This window comes from Notolepis coatsorum (assembly GCF_963971535.1).
Source record: "Notolepis coatsorum genome assembly, chromosome: 8".
Lineage (NCBI taxonomy): Eukaryota > Metazoa > Chordata > Actinopteri > Aulopiformes > Paralepididae > Notolepis > Notolepis coatsorum.
The window spans coordinates 108,640,313-108,661,087 of NC_140172.1; the positions used below are offsets into that span (position 1 = coordinate 108,640,313).

Sequence of the window (20,775 nt, forward strand, 5' to 3'; positions counted from 1 at the left end):
ACTTTCGTCTTATTTACATCAGGGTCCCCCATTTTCAATTCATCATATGACACACACGACATACAGATAGACAGTACTGCTACATCTATACATTTATGACATACCAGATTTGCAAATACAGTACTGTTTGTGATACAAAAAGTGTCCAGAAAAAGAGTGTATATACATTTGACATAGAAACTGCACATTGGAGGAGGTTGGGTAGGTGGGGTGGGGTTGGGTGGGTGAGGCTGTACATTGGAGGTGGGGGGGGGGGGGGTAGGGGGGGAGGACACTGTACACTGTACATTGGAATACTGACAAAGCCATACTTGGTCTTTACTGTACAACTGGGTTAGGACATTTGTAGGACATTCCTGCTGTAAGTCTCTTTGGATAAAAGCGGCAGCTCAATGACTAAATGTAAATGTGAATGTAAATGTAAATGTGCAGTACTTTCCGCCTCCCATCATCCATCCACCCCAACTGCCTGGGTTGGTTTCCTCCACCGAGAGATATGACAGTAAACAAGACAATTCTCTCATGGGAGCAAGAGGCAAAAGCACTTATTATCACTGAGTTGCTTCTTGTTGTGAAGACAATGGATGTGTATACAATACACTTAGTAAGCCGTCACTCTCAGTACAAAGAAGAAGAATGAAATCATTTCACACGGGAGAGAAAATCGAGGAACTTCAGAATGTTTAATGATATCAGAGTACAGTTATAAATGTACCCCACAATACACTGAATATAGGCCCTTTTCACAGCGGACATTTTCACAAGGTAAACACAGCTCTAAGGGCCCGGCTACACTGATCCATTACAAAATGGAGATGAAATGGACAGAAGGTATTACTATTCATTGGTTTGTTTTTAAATTAGAACCTAACGTAAACACTCATTTGCAAAAATAACAGCTTCGCTAATTGCTAGCAGACAATGGACCTCATTCACCAACATTGTCTTAAGAGTTCTCTTACGACAACCTCCTTGGAAGGTCGTAAGAGAAAGCCGACGACAATTACCCCCGGATTCACCAACGCGTGGAGAGGTTGTCTTAACTTGCCAAATGATCACAGCTGCGAACCCTGAGTGCGCGTTCCCGTTGACTTCATTTGCATACAGACACGCCCCCTCCAGCTCATTATAATGCGAGGGCCGTGTGCAAAACAAGGGTCTGCATTGCATGAGCTGATCCCCATATTCAACAGGTAGCGCTGAAGGCAGCGCTTTGCGACGGATAACAATTAGATCAGTGCGTACTGTATAGTCTACGTGCGTAATGAATGAACAGTAGGCTTATATTATTGAAATTACTTGTTTCATTAGGAGATAGTATGGCAATGCACAATTCTAACCCTTTAACTCATTGGATGCCACCGCTTAAGTGCGCCAGAGGGCGCTAGAACGCCACCACTTTAATCAATGGGGGGACTGCGAGATTTGCGAGTGCTTAAAATATATCTTAAATTATAGCTATGGGTCTAATACACCCGTCAATTATCAGTGAGTTGCTTCCATTCAACATGTACGAAACGGATTGTTTTTTCATCAGTACATTTCCGTTTTATACTGTTTTGAATATGAGTATAGTTTTGGTGATTCTTAGTAATTCCAGGAAAAGACGTGATAATAGCCCTTTAGTGGAATACACTAAGTAAACACGTTGTAATGTTTCGCCTGATTATCGTATCTTCGCTAGATCATCATTATTATCCTTCCTCATGCAAGAATGAAAAGAGCCCTGGACCGCGGGGCTCCCCCCCCCCCCTCCTGCCACCAACGGCACACAGCCACACACACACAGAGACAGCTTCGATCGGGGTAGAAAGACATATCAGATCAACGCAAGCTTTTATATATAGTGTTCTTACCTGGTATCTGCAAAAGAAATAATCCAATTATCTGATCGCCATTCCAAATACTGGTCGTGGAGGTCCGTCGCACATTACAGAGCGTTACACACGAACGGGCGGGCAGGGTTACTGTTCCATGCCATCGTTGTATAGGCCTACCTCGCCTGAGCACCTAAACCCCGCCCGCACGGCTCGGATCATCCCAGAAAAGAAACTACACCATTCCTAATGGAGTGCAATACCAGCTGGAAGGCGTAGGCGGCGGTATTTGCCATTTTGCGAGCTCAGACCCATTCCCAATGATAACATCAGGCTGGATGGATGAAAATGAATGGATATCGCTAATAAAAGAAATAACGATTAAAACCCGACTATACTCGTGATTGGCGCTGAACGTTCTGCGAGTTAACCCGACTATCATCGGGTCTGGCGTTGAATGAGTTAAATGTCTGCACTGCTCATTTTATGCCTGTCTTTTTTCTGTTGTGAAGCACTTTGAGCTGCAGTTTCTGTATGAAAGGTGCTATACAAATAAAGTTTATTATTATTATTCCATCCAAACGTGACACAAATCCGGCGAAGACACATCATCAGCCCTGTCCAACAAACAGATACTCGTCATTGATGAATAACTCAAAATGAACATAGACGGACAGACACAATGGATCAATGTAGCCGGGCCCGCCCCTAACTTATAACATTAATATTGGAAGCGCTCCATTCTGGTGTGCCAGCATGCCAGGGGCCCTGGTATCATGCATGTTGGCTCTCTGGCCTGGCTCACTGACCGTGGCACGACAGAATGGAATGGACTGATTATTAATGTTACACATTTGTTTACCCATCTATGACACGTCAACATGTCTGCCGTGGAAAGGGCCTACGGCTCAGTAAACTGTCCCTGATTTGATTCATAATCTATAGGGGTTCAACCCCATAACTCTGAAACCTATATTGTTTTACTAGCTCAGATTGAAGGGTGATCTTGATGTATCCATTTTGATAATATTATCACTGTGGATGGATCAAAATCACGAGTCCACTCCCACCTCTGTGGCTTAAAGGGGAAAATCCACCCCAAAACAGAATCTGTCTCCCTAAGATGGAAGATCGGATCATCAAGGACTCAAATGTGATGACATCAAGTGACACTTTTTGGAGTTGGTCCATTGACAGTGAATTAGTATCTGACTTTGTGGGCTCATATAATTTCAGCGGTTCCCTTTGCGGCATGGTATGCCAGGTCGAGGGCTTTGAAGCGGATTCGTGCAGCAATGGGGAGCCAGTGCAGGTCCCTAAGAAGTGGGGTGACATGGGCTGACTTCGGTAGGTTTGAGATCAGGCGGGCTGCTGCGTTCTGAATGAGTTGAAGAGGCTTGGTGGCAGTGGCCGGGAGGCCAGCAAGCAGTGCGTTGCAGTAGTCGAGGCGGGAGATGACTGTTGATTGGACAAGGAGTTGGGTGGCTTCTTTTGTCAGGAAGGGGCGGATCCTTCTGACGTTGCTCAGGAGGAATCTGCAGGTTCTGGTTGTCGCTGCGATCTGAGCAGAGAAGTTCAACTGGTCATCGAGGACAACACCAAGGTTCTTGGCGGTCGGGGACACGGTCACAGCTGCATTCTCGACTGTGATGGAAAGGTCGGTCAGGGGGGAGGATTTGGCCGGCAGGTGGAGCAATTCTGTTTTGCTTAGGTTCAGTTTGAGGTGGTTGGTCGTCATCCAGGCGGAGATGTCATACAGACAGGCCGAGATCCGCTCAGAAACGTGGATATCTGAGGGAGGGAAGGAGAGGAAGAGTTGAGTATCATCGGCATAACAATGATACGAGAAGCCATGAGACGTGATAATGTTATCCAGAGATTTAGTGTAGAGGGAGAAGAGAAAAGGTCCTAGGACCGAGCCCTGGGGGACACCCGTCGGCAGGGGGCGGGTGGCCGACAGGGTCCCTCTCCATGACACTTGGTAGGAGCGGTCGTTGAGGTATGATGTCAGCCATGTCAGCGCAGAGCCAGCCACTCTCATTCCTTTCGAGGGCCGCGAGGAGGATCTGATGGTTGACTGTGTCGAAGGCTGCAGATAGATCTAGGAGAATCAGGACAGAGGAGAGGCCTTTCGCTTTTGCTAAGTGAAGTGCCTCTGTGACCGCAATGAGGGCCGTTTCTGTGGAGTGGCCAGTCCGGAAGCCAGACTGATTAGGGTCTAGGAGGTCATTCTATCTACACACCCTCAAGACCTCTACGCTCTGCATCTTCTGGCCGCCTCAGACCCACCCCTATCCGAGCTCCGGGAGGGTCACCAAATAGAAGCCGCCTATTCTCGGTCCTTGCCCCACAATGGTGGAACAAACTTCCCACCACAGTTAGGACAGCCGTCGACTAAAGACACACTTCCATAAATACCTGAAATGAAAAAAAATTATTTATAATAATAACTAACCCTAACTAACCTTACTGTCATGCACTTGTTTTTTGCAAAATTGTAAGTAAACTGATTGATTATATTCCTGCCTGGTTGTCCTTTGTGCCAGGGCCATTAGGCTTCACAACTGTGGGCAGACAGCTGCCAGCAGCTGGAAAACGAATGGCTGCAGAACTCGAGAACCATTAGGAATGTCTGACCACTAATTGTGTCTGACTCTTGACCACCTGCATGGACTACAACATATGATGTATATCATGCAGTTAGTGCACCTTGTGTATACTGTTTACATTTAATCATACTCATATATATAACCGATAGGGCATACAAGTTCAAGTTCAAGTTCTTTAATAGTTGTCATACAGAAGTACAGAATACTTTCATACAAAATGCTTCTTACTGTTACGCTCCAGAGACTGTGCTAGACAAGATAGTATCAAATAACATAATAACATAATATAGCATGAATTTAGAAGAAGAAAATGAGGTCACAGTTGTTCGGTATAGACATATGTACAATGTTCTGAGTTACCATATAATATACAATACACAATACTATGCAGTGTACTAATGTACAGTACTATCTAGTGCAAAGCAGAAATGGGATGAGGTACAATTTTAGGTACAATTTACAGTAAGGTGTACGAGTTGTAGTGCAATCCTTCATCCATAAATATAAAGTGTGGGGAGTGGGTGCTACAGTGTGTTTGTTTAAAGTGGGTGTGTGCTATAAGTGTGTGTAGTGGGTGCTACAGTGTGTTTGTTTAAAGTGAGTGTGTGCGTGTGGATGTGTGTGCTATGTGTGTTTGGTGGTTGTTGTTGTGTAGTGTTCATTCATTGTTCGTTTAGCAGCCTGATGGCCTGGGGATAGAAGCTACTTCTGAGTCTTTCTGTGCTCGCCTTGAGACTCCTGTATCGCTTGCCTGACGGCAGCAGTTCAAAGAGGCAGTTGTTCGGGTGGCTCGAGTCCTTAATAATTCTCTTAGCCTTCCCCTTGCAACGCTTGTAGTAAATGTTCTGGAGGGTGGGGAGCCCCCCTCCAATTGTGCGTTCGGCTGAACGTGTCACTCTTTGTAGTCTGCTTCGGTCTTGTGCAGTGCTATTCCCAAACCAGGAGGTGATGTTGCCGGTCAAGATGCTCTCTATTGTACATGAGTAGAAGTTCTTAAGGATCTTCTGGCTGACTTGGAACTTCCTTAGGCGCCTGAGGAAGTAGAGGCGTTGTCGTGCCTTCTTCACCACACTGTTAATGTGTATGGTCCATGTCAAGTCCTCGGATATGTTGATAAGGTTTATTAGCTTACAACCCAGGAGAATTGGCTGGAGAGACCCAACGATCCCCTGGCCGGGGGGGGGGGGGGGGGGGTCTCGTATGGGTTCTGTGAGACAGGGGAAGCGCTGGCCTATATAGGTCATAGAAGGTGGGTGTGTCCAGGTGGGGGGGGGGGGTATCGGGTGAGAGGGATGAGGTAAGGAAGGGAGTTAGGAGATGGAGGGGCACATGGTTTGGGGGGCTGGTGGGGGGTTGAAGGTGGGAGACAGAAGGTGAATGGTAATGAGATGGGGGGAAGGTTGCTGGGGGATTGTTTGGTCACACATACCCTCATCTGCACATTTGTTTATTTTTACATTATATTGTTTACATTGTTTATTTTTCTCATTATTTTTATATTTAGATCAAATTTTATTGCCTATATTTATATCTTTCTACTATTACCCTGCCCATACCTGTACCTCCCCTCACCACTCCCCCATGCTGCTATGATGCCCAGATTTCCCCTAAGGGAATCAATAAAGGAATATCTTATCTTATCTTATCTTAAAACCTGATCCGACACCTATAATGGGCTGAACGGATGGTAGGCTAGATGATATTGTGTGTGCCATTCATTTCCAAGGAAAAGAGGACAACAAGCAAACATTTGTGAGTTCTCAACCTGAGAAGCGATGAGTGACGCTCCATCTTGTGAAATCTTTCTCTGGTGCACAGATGCATTGTTGCATATAGCCAATGCGTTGCGTTGCATACATTGGAAATACACTACTGCTTTTGCGTTGAAACGAATGTTTGCTAGATTTCTGCTGTGTTATCATGGTGAAATCCTTTCATCAGTGATTCAAAGTGGCAAGGGACATATATATTGAGAGACACTAAAATATAGTAATAGTCTAAATAAAGTTCTACCAAGCAGCAGCGTTTTAGGCTGGATGTTGATTAATAATGACCAAAATTGCTTTTAGTGTAGTTGTTTATGTTGAGTTTTCATCACAGGAATAATAACCCAAGTCTGGTCAAAAACCTCTCATGGCCTGTTTCCGTTCTATTTCCTATTTCCTCCTGCACATACTTTGCAACGATAAAATCCAGTGGCGGCTTATGAAAATGTTTCTAGGTGGGGCGGTGCCATATTCAATCAGTTTCAGTAACTACAGAACAGTATATATTGAGGCTGAGGCTCACTTTTTTTGCTGCCGGTAGAACATCACATACGAATTGGAAGAGCGCTAACCTTTCCAGAAGCTTTGTGGTCCGGGCTTGAACTTTCCATACACACATTTTGTTAGATCCAACACTGTCTGAATGTATCTTGTGATTATTATCAATTTCATAGGGGCAGCTGCTGTAATCCTCTGTAAGTCTCTCGCGTCCATCATTGTTGTCGTCATCAGTCCGCGCACCCCCTAACACACTGCAATGACTCTGCTTGGGGCGCTATAATAATTGCCCTTTTAGGCATCGCATTTGAAGACGCTGATTGGCTAAATTTAGTTGCTAGGTGCATTTATGTTGCCCTGTGCATTTTTCAATTGGCTGCGTTGTGCACTGATGCCCAGTCAGTGGGGCAATATTTCTAGCGCCCCAGAAGAGAGAGGGGCACACACAATGATTTATATTTTATATATTATGTTATTGTGTATTTTAAACACAAACATACTTAAAATGAGTAATTATTATTAATTTTAAAAGTTTGTATTATATTTTAGCGGTCGAAATCTACTATTATAGACAAATCCAAAACCACTTTCCACCCTAGCGCCCTCTACTGACCAGTCGCCACTGATAAAATCGCAAAAGACGGAGGAGAGGGGTGGGGGGGGGGTGGGGGGGGGAGAGAGAAAATGAATGAATGTGGAGGAGAGCCTTGACATTAAGTGGTTGTAGCTACGGCTGTGGAGGTGCTGGAGACATGATCCAATAGACCTTTATACGCATGAGTCTCCTGAACACGGAGAGACCAATCCCAAGACGATCGGCACTTTCTCGGCCGAGCTATAGTTACTTTTTCGCACCTACTCCCGAACTACACATGCGCAGATTGATGAACTCTAGAGACTCCGTGGGCATTGGGCAATCTTAATCTGCCATGGGGAATTCGGGAGTAGGTGTGGAAAAGTGACTATAGCTCGGCCGAGAAAGTGCCGATCGACTTGCGATTGGTCTCTCCGTGTTCAGGAGACTCAGGCATATAAAGGTCTATTGGATCATGTCTCCAGCACCCACACAGCCGTATCTACAACCACTTAATGTCAAGGCTCTCATCCACATAGCTGACAACGCTATGTTCCCTCCCACGGCACTAGGACCCAGCGGACAAATCCATCCTCCACCGGTGACGGTGATTCCGGCACTAGGACCACACAACCGACGGTCCTGACGCCGCACTGTCTCTTTGTTCGACCACTCAGAATCTCTCTCTCTCTCTCCTCCTCCTCCTCCCCTCTCCTCTCCACTCCACTCCGCAGTCCCTCACTCTGTATCTTCTCTCTCTCTCTCTCCCCGCTACTACTACCCATTATTACTGCGTTACACCGGTCTGGATGATTGCAGGGACATCAGCAACATGGCTGTGAATCTCGGCAAGAACAGACTGGCCCTCCTGACTGCTTACCAGGACGTCATTAGCGAGACGTCGGACACCGACTGGTGAGTCAACTGGCCGAGCATCACTTCTCTCTCTCTCTCTCTCTCTCTCTCTCTCTCTCTCTCTCTCTCTCTTTTTCACCCATGATGCCCCGTCGGCTTTCGAGGTGTTTGGTTCTGTGTGTGTGAGTGTGTGTGTGTGTGTGTGCGTGCGTGTGTGTGCGTGCGTGTGTGTGTCTGTGTGTGTGTGTGTGTGTGTGTGTGTGTATGTGTGTGTGTGTGTGATCAGCTTGTGGAGGATGGATGCACGGCAGGGCAGGACAGGGGGAGCGCACTTCTCAGAACAGCCCCGCTATGTGCAGGTCGTCAGTGTATAGCATCCCCCCCGCGGTGATGATAATGGCTTTCAAAGGAAGAATCACGGAAAGGGGATTGGATGATGTTATTAAACTCCTCAGAAACGTGCTTGCATGTGTCTATATGGCGATCAGGACCGGGGTGTTATATTCTTCATCCCCTGACATTCTTGCACAACTACGGCGCTTCGCAAAGCTGTTGGTTTACGGGCTCGGGGGACATTTTAGAGACATTTAGACTAGTCCTGAAGCAGCGTTTCCTTTCAGATTAAACCAGACTGTGTAGTTTATGCACTGGTCTCTTATACTAGAAGTGTTTCGGGTCAGTTTACATGCCGGTCTTTTGCTCTGCTCCAAACAGTCAGCTATGTGCACACTGGACACATTATTATTGTGCAACCTGGGCGCTTTGTTTGTTTAGTTATCTCTCTCTCTCTCTCTCTCTCTCTCTCTCTCTCTCTCTCTCTCTCTCTCTCTCTCTCTCTCTCTCTCTCTCTCTCTCATATGACCCCTTTTTTCTTTGAACCATATTTTACAAAGCATAATGGAATTAATTCAGCGTGTTATATTGTCCCGTGGCCCTTAGCTTTTAGCCTATAAATAACAGGCCCCTGGTTTGGTTTGTTCCTGTGCAGTATAGCCCACCACCACAGTGTGTAGCCGGTGCTGGTCCTTCTCATCCTGAATGAGGGCGGAGAGAGGGGCGAGGCGAGAAGTGTCAATCTATCACACTCACCCCCCCTCCACCACCCGCTCTGCCTGATCTCTCCCTTTCTCTCTCTCTGGAAACGGGTCGAGCTCCCCTCTGCATTGATACACTCATCAGTTATTGGATGTGATAGGGAGGTGCAGCAGGCCAGTCACATAGTTGAGGGTTGGCTGTTCGTTCCTTTTCCGCGTCATCAACCCGACATTCCAATCCAACATTGGGCCTGCGATGCCACCATGCCGAGGGAGGCGCTCCTCTGCTCCTCCTGCTGCCCCCTTTGTGTGGAGATGGGCACGTGGCCAGCTGAAGCTCAACACATCCACCTGTCTGTATAGCATTGTCATAAATGACAGAAAGTGAATGGAGTGTAGTAATTTATCGCTCTTCCAAGTAATTTAACCTGGCGTGGCTAGGACAGGTAGATAGATAGGCTATAGGCTCCTTGCTCTGGGTATATTGTGTCTGCTTGTTGATGAAGGTTTTGTTTCCATAGTTATTTTCATCTATTTTCTGAACAATTTTCACACAGTTGTTTTGGATTGGATTGATTCAAAATAGGGGAGAGTGGAGTACAATGAGCCAGTGGGTAAATTAACGCACCCCCCCCCCCCCCGTCTTGGGAAATGTACAAACTGTTTGTTGTTTGACCTCACATTTAGGAAGAAGAACCCTTCATTATACTCAAGCTTTGATGGAGGGAATCATATTGGAAAAGTGGTGAGCACCTTTTGTGCATTCGTATCATTTCAATTTGAAGTAAATATCCTGAAGTAGGGTAGATGTAGGTTACTTGTTTTATTCTTTTTCCTCGCCATGAGGTAATTGTATGTAAATATTGCCTCATTTTACCCCACTCTGCCCTACAGGCCCCTTCTGATTGATCTGTCACAATCTGAAATATGAACCTTTGCCATCTGTTGCCGGTCAATTTTATATTGAAGTCTCATTTGCCCTAACCACTTACCGTACATTATGTCTATATAAACGCCTATTAAAGACAAAAAACGCATGTGAGAAAAGTTTCCCTCAGTCAATAAGGCAATTAGCTTATTAAATCTGCCTTACACAAATACACAGTCAACCATGTAGCAATGGTATTCATAAACAATATACTCACCACTGGCAATTCATTAATTATGGGCAATAATGAAAATCTTATTAAAATAGAGTTCTTTAGGAATGCATTATATTCATTTTAGATTACAGATAACATATATATATATACATTTGAATTCATCCACATCTTTATCATGTAAACACTTAATGATACTTATATCTGGACAAGGCAACTTTGTGTGCTAAATGTCATTGGGATTGGGTTAATAAAAAATATGAACTTTCAGGCTTTTAATCATTAAACAAGTCAAATGTATAATATCTATATGCAGGATTTTCATTCATTTGAGCAGTGGTGGTTAGGGGGAGGGGATGCGGTGGGGTGGGGGTGGTTTGGTTGGTTTACCATCTGCCTCGGTGGCTGCAGCACTGAAGCTGTTCTCAGGTGGACGAATTGGATTGTATATAGTGCCATGTACTTGTTCTGCTTTACGGGATAAAGTATGATATATCCATCTAATACATTGTACTTAGCGGTGTGGTGGTCATATTAAAGCGGTGATGTGTAATTGGGCGCCTGCTGGCCACGAGTGGTACTGCCTCTCTGTGTGTTTACAATACATTTCCCACCAGCTTCTTTACTTTGTCACATCTGTGTGCTTTCTTGTTTGCACGCAGACCTTCTATAGAGTGAAGAGTTGTTGGTTTCTTGGAGGTCGAGGCGGCTGTGTATTTGGCTTCCCTTTGTTGCAGAAAATACCTCCTGTTTTGTGCACGAAGAAGCGATCACGTCTCGTTCGTTCGAATCAAGGCAAACGTCTGGTATGACCGAGCTTGTCACACCAGACCATTTGAGGCCATAGCGGCAACAATGAGTGGTGTGTTGACGGTAGCATCATGTTCCATACACACTCCAGAACCTAATGAATGAATAGAAAATTTACATTAATGTTAGTGTGATAATGTTATTACTAGTAGAGATGTTCCGATACCATTTTTTCCCTTTCCGATCCGATTCCGATACCTAAGCTTTGGGTATCGCCGATACCGATATTTATCCGATACCAGTGCATACATAAAAAAATAAAAATAAAAAAATTATATAAATTATACTTTTTTTTTTTTTTTACAGATACTGTTATACTGTTTTTTTAGTCATAACTAGAAAGTAATGGTATTTATTCAACAACAGGTGATTGTATAGATTTGTATTAGTATTATTAATCAATGAGTATGGGCTGCAGCACTGCAGATATACCCTACTCCAATGATCCACACGGACATTAAACGGTGTTGCACTCGCTACTCAGTGGCTCTGCAGATATACCCTATTCAGTCTGTAAGCAAGTGGGAGATAGAACGTTCATGTTGTGATTTTTGATGCAAAATAAATATTCAACATTCTCTTTTGAAACTCCGCCTCAGACTCTTATCCTTTGGCACTTGCTGTACTTTGCTTGCAGTCTGCAGCCATTATTGCTGGATTATGTGAATAGCACCAACTTTAGACACGGTAACGTTATCAAGCTAAGCTAACTGACCTAGCTCGTCTTCCCGCATTGACATTTGATAACGTTAGTAATAGTCAGCTAACGCTAGTCAGTAGCTACTTATACAATTCACCGTGGGTGCATTATTGTTGATAGCCGGTCACGGACAGTGTTAGGTCCTGGAGAAAGGACAGGCGATCATCTGATTTGATGTAACGTTAAAGTGGATGTTGTTCCAACTAGCTATCTTTCCAGCTAATGCTATCATAACACCAGCAAAACACATCCCGTCCGAGCTCCCCGTCACACCAGCACTGTCGGGGACAATGGAATTTAAGAAAGTGTATCTGCTGTTAAAATGACACAGCATCACACTTTAAAAACATGTTCATTTTATAATCCTCACTCTCCGCAGGACTCGGCAGGAGATAAATTACATCATGGGATCGGAGGCTACAATTCACGTGTACTTGCCGATACCGATACCAGCATTTTAGGCAGTATCGGCGGCATTTCCGATACTGGTATCGGTATCGGAACACTCTAATTACTAGTGGTGGTAAATGGTATATGAATGAATATTCTGCTATGACAGTTACTTGCTATTAGAGAGATCATATCTAGTATTAGCAGATATGATCTGTTACTTTGTCACTCATTTTGGCATCCTGTCTTCGTGTCTTGTCACTATTATCACAGAGTAATCCTCTCCTGGCCCTTAAACCATTAGAGTTTATCACCTCCCTCTTGTCCTGTTCAAGCGAGTCGCGTCCGGAGCCACGCGAACGCCAGAGGTTAATGTCTCCTCACTGGTGGCATTAAAGTGTGGGCAGGGACCCATTTTATTTGCTTATTTATCAGATTATGATGAAGAACAGACAGATAATGCAGAGGGCCTCCGGGCTGCCCTCGTTTTTCACACTCGAAGAGAGATGAACAAAGGCAGGGCTTTCAAACAAGCTGACCCCTAAACAACACAGGTCCCCCCCCCCATGCCCCCCTACCCCCCCCCCCCCCCGCCCGTCTGTCCTCCAACCAATACAACAACATGGCAACATTCCTCTTATTTATACTGACTTGCTATTTTGCTTTCCTCTCTATACAACCTCTCTCTCTCTATCTCTCTCTCTCTCTCTCTCTCTCTCTCTCTCTCTCTCTCTCTCTCTCTCTCTCTTTCTCTTTCCCCCCCCCCCAAGCATTCGATTGTACTCATTACATCCTGAATATTACCTAGCCCCTGCCTGACCATATAATAACACTGATAATGACAATGACAACACTGACAGTAACTGATTGATGGATTGTTTGATTGATTGATTGATTGATTGATTGATTGATTGATTGATTGAATTGATTGATTGAAAATTGTATTAACAGATTGCAGAATGGGTACAATACAGTACAGCTCAATACAATTGTTAAGGGGATGCAGACCAGAGAAAGACTTTTGTCTTGTTTACATCAGGGTCCCCCATTTTCTATTCATCATAACATATATGACATACACGACATACAGATAGACAGTACTGCTACATCTATACATTTATGACATACCACACTGTACAACTGTACAAGCAAAACTGTACATTGGAATATTGACAAAACCATACTTGGTCATTTACTGTACATTGGAGGGGGTTGTGTTAGGACATTTATAGGGGCCAGTTTCGAATTGCAGTCTCCCGTAGGTGTTCTTTGAGAGTGTTTTGAAAGTGGGTAGTGATTCACATTCCTTTACAGCTTTGGGTAGGGCGTTCCACATTGATGTGGCATAATTGCGAAACGTGTTTAGTCCCTTGTTTGAGCCGAATCTGGGTTTAACATGATTTGTGGCGCTCCCTCTGGTGTTGAGATCGTGGTATTCACTGACCTTTGGGAAGTATTTTGACATGTACATGGTACCTTGGTCGTGTAGTGTATCTTGTAGACCAGGCCCATTGCAAGTTGCTGTACTCTGTCGTCTACTCTAAGCCATCCTAGGTTGTCAAAGTGGGCAGGGGTGAGGTGGGTTCTAGGAGTAAGGTCAAGCAGTAGTCTGACCAGTTTGTTTTGAGGTGTTTGTAATTTAGTTTTTAGCGCCTTTGAGGTGATTTGGTACCATGAGGTGCAATCATAGTCGTAGTACCCTTAAATGAGTGCTCCTGCCTGAGTCTTCAGGGTATTCTTGTTTACCAGAGAGGAGATCCGGTACAAGAATCTAGTTCGTTGGTTGACTTTTTTATTACATTGGATGCCATTTGTCACAGAGAGATTTGCCTCTAGGATGGAACCCAGGTAGGTAATTTCATCTTTCCTTGTGACAATATTGTCACCCACTGCAACTGAGAAGCCGTCGGTCTTGCTGAGTTTGTTATTTGAACCGAAGAGAATGGACTCTGTTTTGCCCATGTGTAATGATAGTTTGTTATCAGCGAGCCATATGCAGATTTTGCCTAGTTCCGAGCTGAGGGTTTTTTCAACCTGTAACTTGTTCTTGTCAGAGACCAGATATTTGATAAGGACGGTCTACCCTTGCCGTATTAACGGTATCAACCAGTGGGAGCGCTCGGGTTACACCAGGTTACTTTTCGCCTCTAGGTAAAGGGGAGAGGAGAAAAAAACGTGAACCCACACACACACACACACACACACACACACACACACACACACACACACACACACACACACACACACACACACACACACACACACACACACACACGACGGACAGACAGGCACACAAACATACACGCACGCGCACACCACCTTTACACCGTAGCTTGTGTAACTTGTAAACACAAAGCCTCTGCCCGGCCATCTTATGGCAACAGAGAACGATGCCAAATGCCCCCCCCCCATGACTGACTGACTGAGCCGCTGTGGCTGAGCGGCAGAGGCTCCCGACCACAAGGCCCCCGACCACAAGGCCCCCGGCCCCTGACGACAAGGCCCTGATGACAAGGCCCCTGACCACAAGGCCCCTGATGACAAGGCCCCTGACCACAAGGCCCCTGATGACAAGGCCCCTGACCACAAGGCCCCTGATGACAAGGCCCCCGACCACAAGGCCCCCGACCACAAGGCCCCTGACCACAAGGCCCCCGACCACAAGGCCCCGACCACAAGGCCCCTGACCACAAGGCCCCTGACCACAAGGCCCCTGACCACAAGGCCCCCGACCACAAGGCAGCGGCTCATAGCGCAAGGGGTTCAGAGAGCAGGCGCACGAGAACCAAAAGTGGTCGCCGGCGGCAGGAGTGCAGATGATGGATGGGCCGGTGGGCTCCTGTATGGTGGCTCCTGTATGGTGGCTCCTGTATGTGGCTCCTGTATGGTGGCTCCTGTATGGTGGCTCCTGTATGGTGGCTCCTGTATGGTGGCTCCTGTATGGCGGCTCCTGTATGGTGGCTCCTGTATGGTGGCTCCTGTATGGTGGCTCCTGTATGGTGGCTCCTGTATGGTGGCTCCTGTATGGCGGCTCCTGTATGGTGGCTCCTGTATGGTGGCTCCTGTATGGTGGCTCCTGTATGGTGGCTCCTGTATGGTGGCTCCTGTATGGGTGGCTCCTGTATGGCGGCTCCTGTATGGTGGCTCCTGTATGGCGGCTCCTGTATGGTGGCTCCTGTATGGCGGCTCCTGTATGGTGGCTCCTGTATGGTGGCTCCTGTATGGGGCTCCTGTATGGCGGCTCCTGTATGGTGGCTCCTGTATGGTGGCTCCTGTATGGCGGCTCCTGTATGGTGGCTCCTGTATGGTGGCTCCTGTATGGTGGCTCCTGTATGGCGGCTCCTGTATGGCGGCTCCTGTATGGTGGCTCCTGTATGGTGGCTCCTGTATGGCGGCTCCTGTATGGCGGCTCCTGTATGGCGGCTCCTGTATGGTGGCTCCTGTATGGTGGCTCCTGTATGGCGGCTCCGGTGACAGTTAGGTGGACGGCTCCTGACAAGGAGGCTCTCTTCTTCTTTTTTATGTTTTTTTATAATTTTTTTAAAGGTGCCCGCAGGGAAGAAAATACAGAAAATCAAGGTTGGTTTTCTGTTTGAACTTGAACCACATGTGTCAGGAGGAGAAGGAGAGGAGAGAGGGGGCGAGGAGGAGGTGAAAAGGGCTTGAGGGGGAGGGGGTATCAGAGGGTTATCCAATATCAAACATCCCACGTGCATCCTGGAATGTTAAACGTTCCGTGGTCGCTGATTGGCCAGGTGTGGTTATGGTTACATGACCCTGTGATCCTCCATTACATGATGAGTCATCCGTTGGTATTGACTGGGAAATGGACCGGTATTGATTATGGTTTAGATACTGATATTTGTATTGGATATGGGGCACATTTCAGGTTGAAATGGGGTATCAGTACCAAAACTAAAATAGGAGTCAGAGAGTCATATTCATCATGTTAGAAATCAAAGGCGTTTGGACCTCCGTTTCTGGAGAGTCCTTACTTAAAGGGGAACTCCACTTTTTTTGGAAATTAGCTTATTTAACATCTTCCCTGGAGTTAGACAAGAAGATGCATACCTTTTTTGTCTCTGTGCGTGCATTTTAGCTTTGGGAATAGACGCTCCGTTAGCATAGCTTAGCTTCATCACTGGAAGTGAGGCAGGACAGTAGCCTTACAGTGCCTTACAGTGTATTGCAAGGTCTGACATTGACCAAACTTGATATGCATGACCTTGGTGGGCTCTAGGTCAACTCCTGAAAAGGGGGTCAATGTCAGACTTTGCAATCAAAAGTTAGGGGGCTAATAACCCTTGCCATAATTTCAGTGCGCCCCCTAACTTTTGATTGCAAGGTCTGACATTGACCCCCTTTTCAGGAGTTGACCTAGAGCCCACCAAGGTCATGCATATCAAGTTTGGTCAATGTCAGACCTTGCAATACACTGTAAGGCACTGTAAGGCTACTGTCCTGCCTCACTTCCAGTGATGAAGCTAAGCTATGCTAACGGAGCGTCTATTCCCAAAGCTAAAATGCACGCACAGAGACAAAAAAGGTATGCATCTTCTTGTCTAACTCCAGGGAAGATGTTAAATAAGCTAATTTCCAAAAAAAGTGGAGTTCCCCTTTAAGCTGTGTGTATGAATAGAGGGGAACGAATCTGTCAGACTTGTAACAGATTTATTAGAACCTCATTTTATGGACCAAGGATCTAACTGGGTCGGGGCTTCCTGGTATTGTTTTGTCGAAGACAAAAGGCTACAATTTACAATGACAAATATGTTAAACGTACAAAATGTAGGTCAGGTAACTAGACCGACAGCTAATAAGTAATAATGGAGCTAACCAGCCTGGTTATCACACTCATTTAATGTTTTCCAATCTCTTCAAACGTCATTATTTGAACTGCAGTACTGAGATAACACAAGGATTTCAAATGAAGGCTAAAGGCTAAACAACAGCTGCTTTAACAATCAATAAACACACTCCCAACAGCGTCTTCAAGGATCCAGAGCTAACATTTCCAAGAATTGTCAGAATTTCCATTTGGGTTGGAATTAAAAGGGTGATTAATGTCCTGTTGTGTGACGCAGACATCAGCGTGGCCCTGACTGCGGTCGGGCCAGATGCTACGTCTAATAATTGAATTTGGTGTTGGCAGTGAAAAAGTGTTGAGCCATCGATGTATCCCCTCACACGCATGACGAGTCCCATCCTGTTCCAATCAGACGGCATTGATTACGCTGTCCACTGTAGATTCAGGGGCTGTTGGAAGCCAGTCTCTACAAACACTATATCGAGTAGGAAGGAACTTTTCACTTTTTATTAATAATGTTTTTGTTTTTATTTGTTTTTATTATTTTGTATTACCCAGGGCAGATTTGCTCTTATTCAGCAGCGTGCTGCTTCACATTTACACGTAGGAGCTGCCCAGTATGACCAGTACAACCACAGCCCGCTACTGTTGGTCACGGAGCACTTACGTTGGGGATTAAGTGCCTTGCTCAAGGGCCCTTCGTCGGCAGGTGTTGGAGGGACTGTTCTTTCTGTCTGGATCACATCACAAGCAGCAGTCTGAGCACACCAGGTTCTGAAGATAAAAAAATTTAGGAATGTTGTGGTTTTTAGACTGACTCCTCCCCCATCCAGTGAGATACTGGTTTGACCTCTGACCTCCTGTCTGGGTCAGGAGACACTGGAGGATCTGGAGTACCCCAAATCCTCATGTTTCTTATTTTTTTGTAATCCTGTGCGTGTGCGGTCTCTCTCTCTCTCTCTCTCTCTCTCTCTCTCTCTCTCTCTCTCTCTCTCTCTCTCTCTCTCTCTCTCTCTCTCTCTCTCTCTCTCTCCCTCCTTCCCTCCGTCTCTCTCTGTGTGTCCTCCTCTGTCTCTATGTATTTATCTGTCTGTCTTACTTTCACTGTCTCTTCGTCTCTTTGTCTCAGGCCAGGGCACGGAGGGTATACATTTAGCAATGGGAGCAAAGACATCATCCTTAGGTGGCAGAACAGGAAGGAGTGACGATACCGTATATACTGTAGGCTCACATGTTTGGTTGTCTAGTCGGCATTACCCTGATTGGATGACTCATTTATGCAAATGTCAGCATTAATTACCATCGACCATATTCACACGGTGGCAATTTTGCTCTTATGTCTTGCTCAGGTTGGGTTCCTGTCCACCCTGTTCCCAGGAAAGGAACCCAACCTGAGCATGACATACTGTAAGAGCACAATGTGTGAATACAGTCAATCTAGCCCATTAGAGCTTACACTCATGGTCTATATATATATTCTATATATAAATTATATAATAGGGACAGTGGGAAACTATATATATAATAGTATAACTCTTGCTCATGATAAGTTTCAAACTGATGGGATATCCCTTAAGTGATAGTGTGACAGTTATGACCAATTTGCATGCATCTGTTCACCCTATGCAAATGCTAGTTTCCTGGAGGCTCTTTTAGGTGTTCAAAACAAGAACCATGATGTTAATTCAGTCAGAAAAGGCTTATTGTGGAATATCAGTGTAATCTTTCCAGCTTCTGATCTATCTGATTTGATCCATTTATATGTTATAACTGTTTTTAGTGCACCCTCTCTTAGCACAGCCAACTGTTGAGGGGGCGTGGCCTCCTCTGTTCACTGAAAGGAGATGTCAAGAAGCATTCAAATGTAAACAAATTCATGGGACCAGTGTGGTCGGTTGCTATGGGAGATTAACATTGGTGAACCGGTTCTATAGGTTATAAATTATCACAGTTGCTGTGGATGTTTTTTAACTGCTAGATGATGCAATCGTCTGCAGGAAGTAGATTGGCTCTGAAATGGTTTGATTGTGATGACAACCGGGAGGATAGTCTCTAAAGGAGATTTAGTCTTTTTTTTGGGATCAAATGTTTTTATTACAAAGAGATTTAGTCATATTTCCACAGCACTCACGGCTATACCATTTTGGATAACTTTACATTGACAATGCCTTCTGTTTAACAACGCAACATGATTGAAAATTCTGTGTTTAGCTAACATTAGCTGTAATGTTAACATCAGTGTTTTGGAGCTGGGAGACTAAACGCATAATGTTTGTCTGTTTACACTTTGCACCGTGGGGTCACTATTATATCGATTGGATGGGATCATTAGCAGCAGGGGTGCTGTTGCATCTGTCAGCTGAGCTGAACTAATCATTACATGCAATTGTAGGCTTGTTATGGCTGGTGTCTGAGAAAAAAGGAGAGAGAGAGTACTAACATGAATGAACTAAAATGAAGTCAGAATGGAGAAATACAGTCAGCAAAGCTCATGAAGACGCCTATCAATCAGACCCCACCCTTTACAAGAGGAGCATGTACACATTCACTTGAAGAATAACTAGAAGGGAAAAACGGGAGAGCTGGATGAGGAGAGACTAAAAATCTGAAAATTGAGAAACATGTCAGGAGAGCAAAGATGAAGAGCCCCCCCCCCCCTCCCCCCACCTACACACAAAAAGTCACATTAGAAGCAAAACAAGCATGTGGAAAAGACAAGACTCAAAAAGAGAGCAGAGAAACCGTCCAGAGAAACTTCTGTTTACAGACTTTCTGAAAGAACACATTGCCATCTATTACATTTCTGGTATAGAATTGCTATAACATACCTATAAAACCTAACTGATTAGCCTAAACTATCTGACATTTGACATGGAAAACTTTTCCGGCACGCGGCTGTGTGCATCCACTTTACGTTACCTACTTTTACATTTACATTTACATTTAGCCCGAGTCATTTAGCTGATGCTTTTATCCAAAGTGATTGTTGTACTAGTTCTTTAAAATATAACACAAGGTGGGACACCTTTTCAGAAGGCTAGTCTAGAGAGACACCCTCTGGAAAAATACTTGCTCAACTTCAATTTGTGCTATTTGAAAGATCCCATATAGGCGCGCCCACTGGAACATTTTCCAAAACTGCAGGTTCCCGGAGCCTTTGATTTATGTAGGACTCCTACACTGTGAGGAATGATAGGAAATATTGGAAAGAATGCAGAGGGGTATGTCTTCTACAAAGGTCACAAGGCAGAGTGGGACCCGTGACGTTGTGAGGACTGAGGACAGTATGCAGCATGAATCTTATGCCATTGAGTCACAGTGATATCCCAGGAGATGTTCATTCTTGTGGTTCTTAGGAACCCATAGCTTGCTATTGACTGGCTGAGTGGCTGTGATACAACCTTTTGACCATATTGAGTATAGTGAGCACCATCTCTCTCTCTCTCTCTCCCACCTCCCTCCCCCCTCTCTCTATCTCTCTCTCTCTCTCTCCTCTCTCTCTCTCTCTCTCTCTCTCTCTCTCTCTCTCTCTCTCACTTATCGTCTCCTTATTGATTCTGTTTCTTTACCCCACCCCCCACCCCAGCCACCCCCTCTCTCTCTTCCTTTTCCTCCCTCTCTTCTCTCTCCAACCTCTCCTCCTTTCCCCCCTCTCCTCCCTCTCCTTCTCTCCTCCCTTTCATCTCTAGTATCCCTCTCTCTCCCCCTGTCCTCTCTCCTCCCTCTCATATCTCCTCTCTCTCCTCCCTCTCCTCTCTCCCCCTGTCCTCTCTCTCCTCTCTCCTCCCTTTAATCTATTATCTATTATCCCTTTC

General features: G+C 45.3%; 1 protein-coding gene across 5 annotated transcripts in view; it reads left to right on the top strand.

Annotated features, from left to right (window-relative positions):
• The first annotated feature begins 7,936 nt into the window (after positions 1-7,936).
• dbn1 (drebrin 1) overlaps positions 7,937-20,775 on the top strand; it is a 203,905-nt gene continuing 191,066 nt past the window's right edge. For 2 of the 5 annotated variants that reach the window (XM_084319774.1, XM_084319776.1), the window contains exon 1: positions 7,940-8,179. In XM_084319774.1, the coding sequence (XP_084175900.1) occupies positions 8,097-8,179 (83 nt within the window). In that variant the 5' untranslated portion in view covers positions 7,940-8,096. Of the gene's footprint in view, positions 8,180-20,775 lie in introns of all 5 variants that reach the window. The other 3 variants (XM_084319777.1, XM_084319775.1, XM_084319778.1) reach the window with 3 other exon arrangements.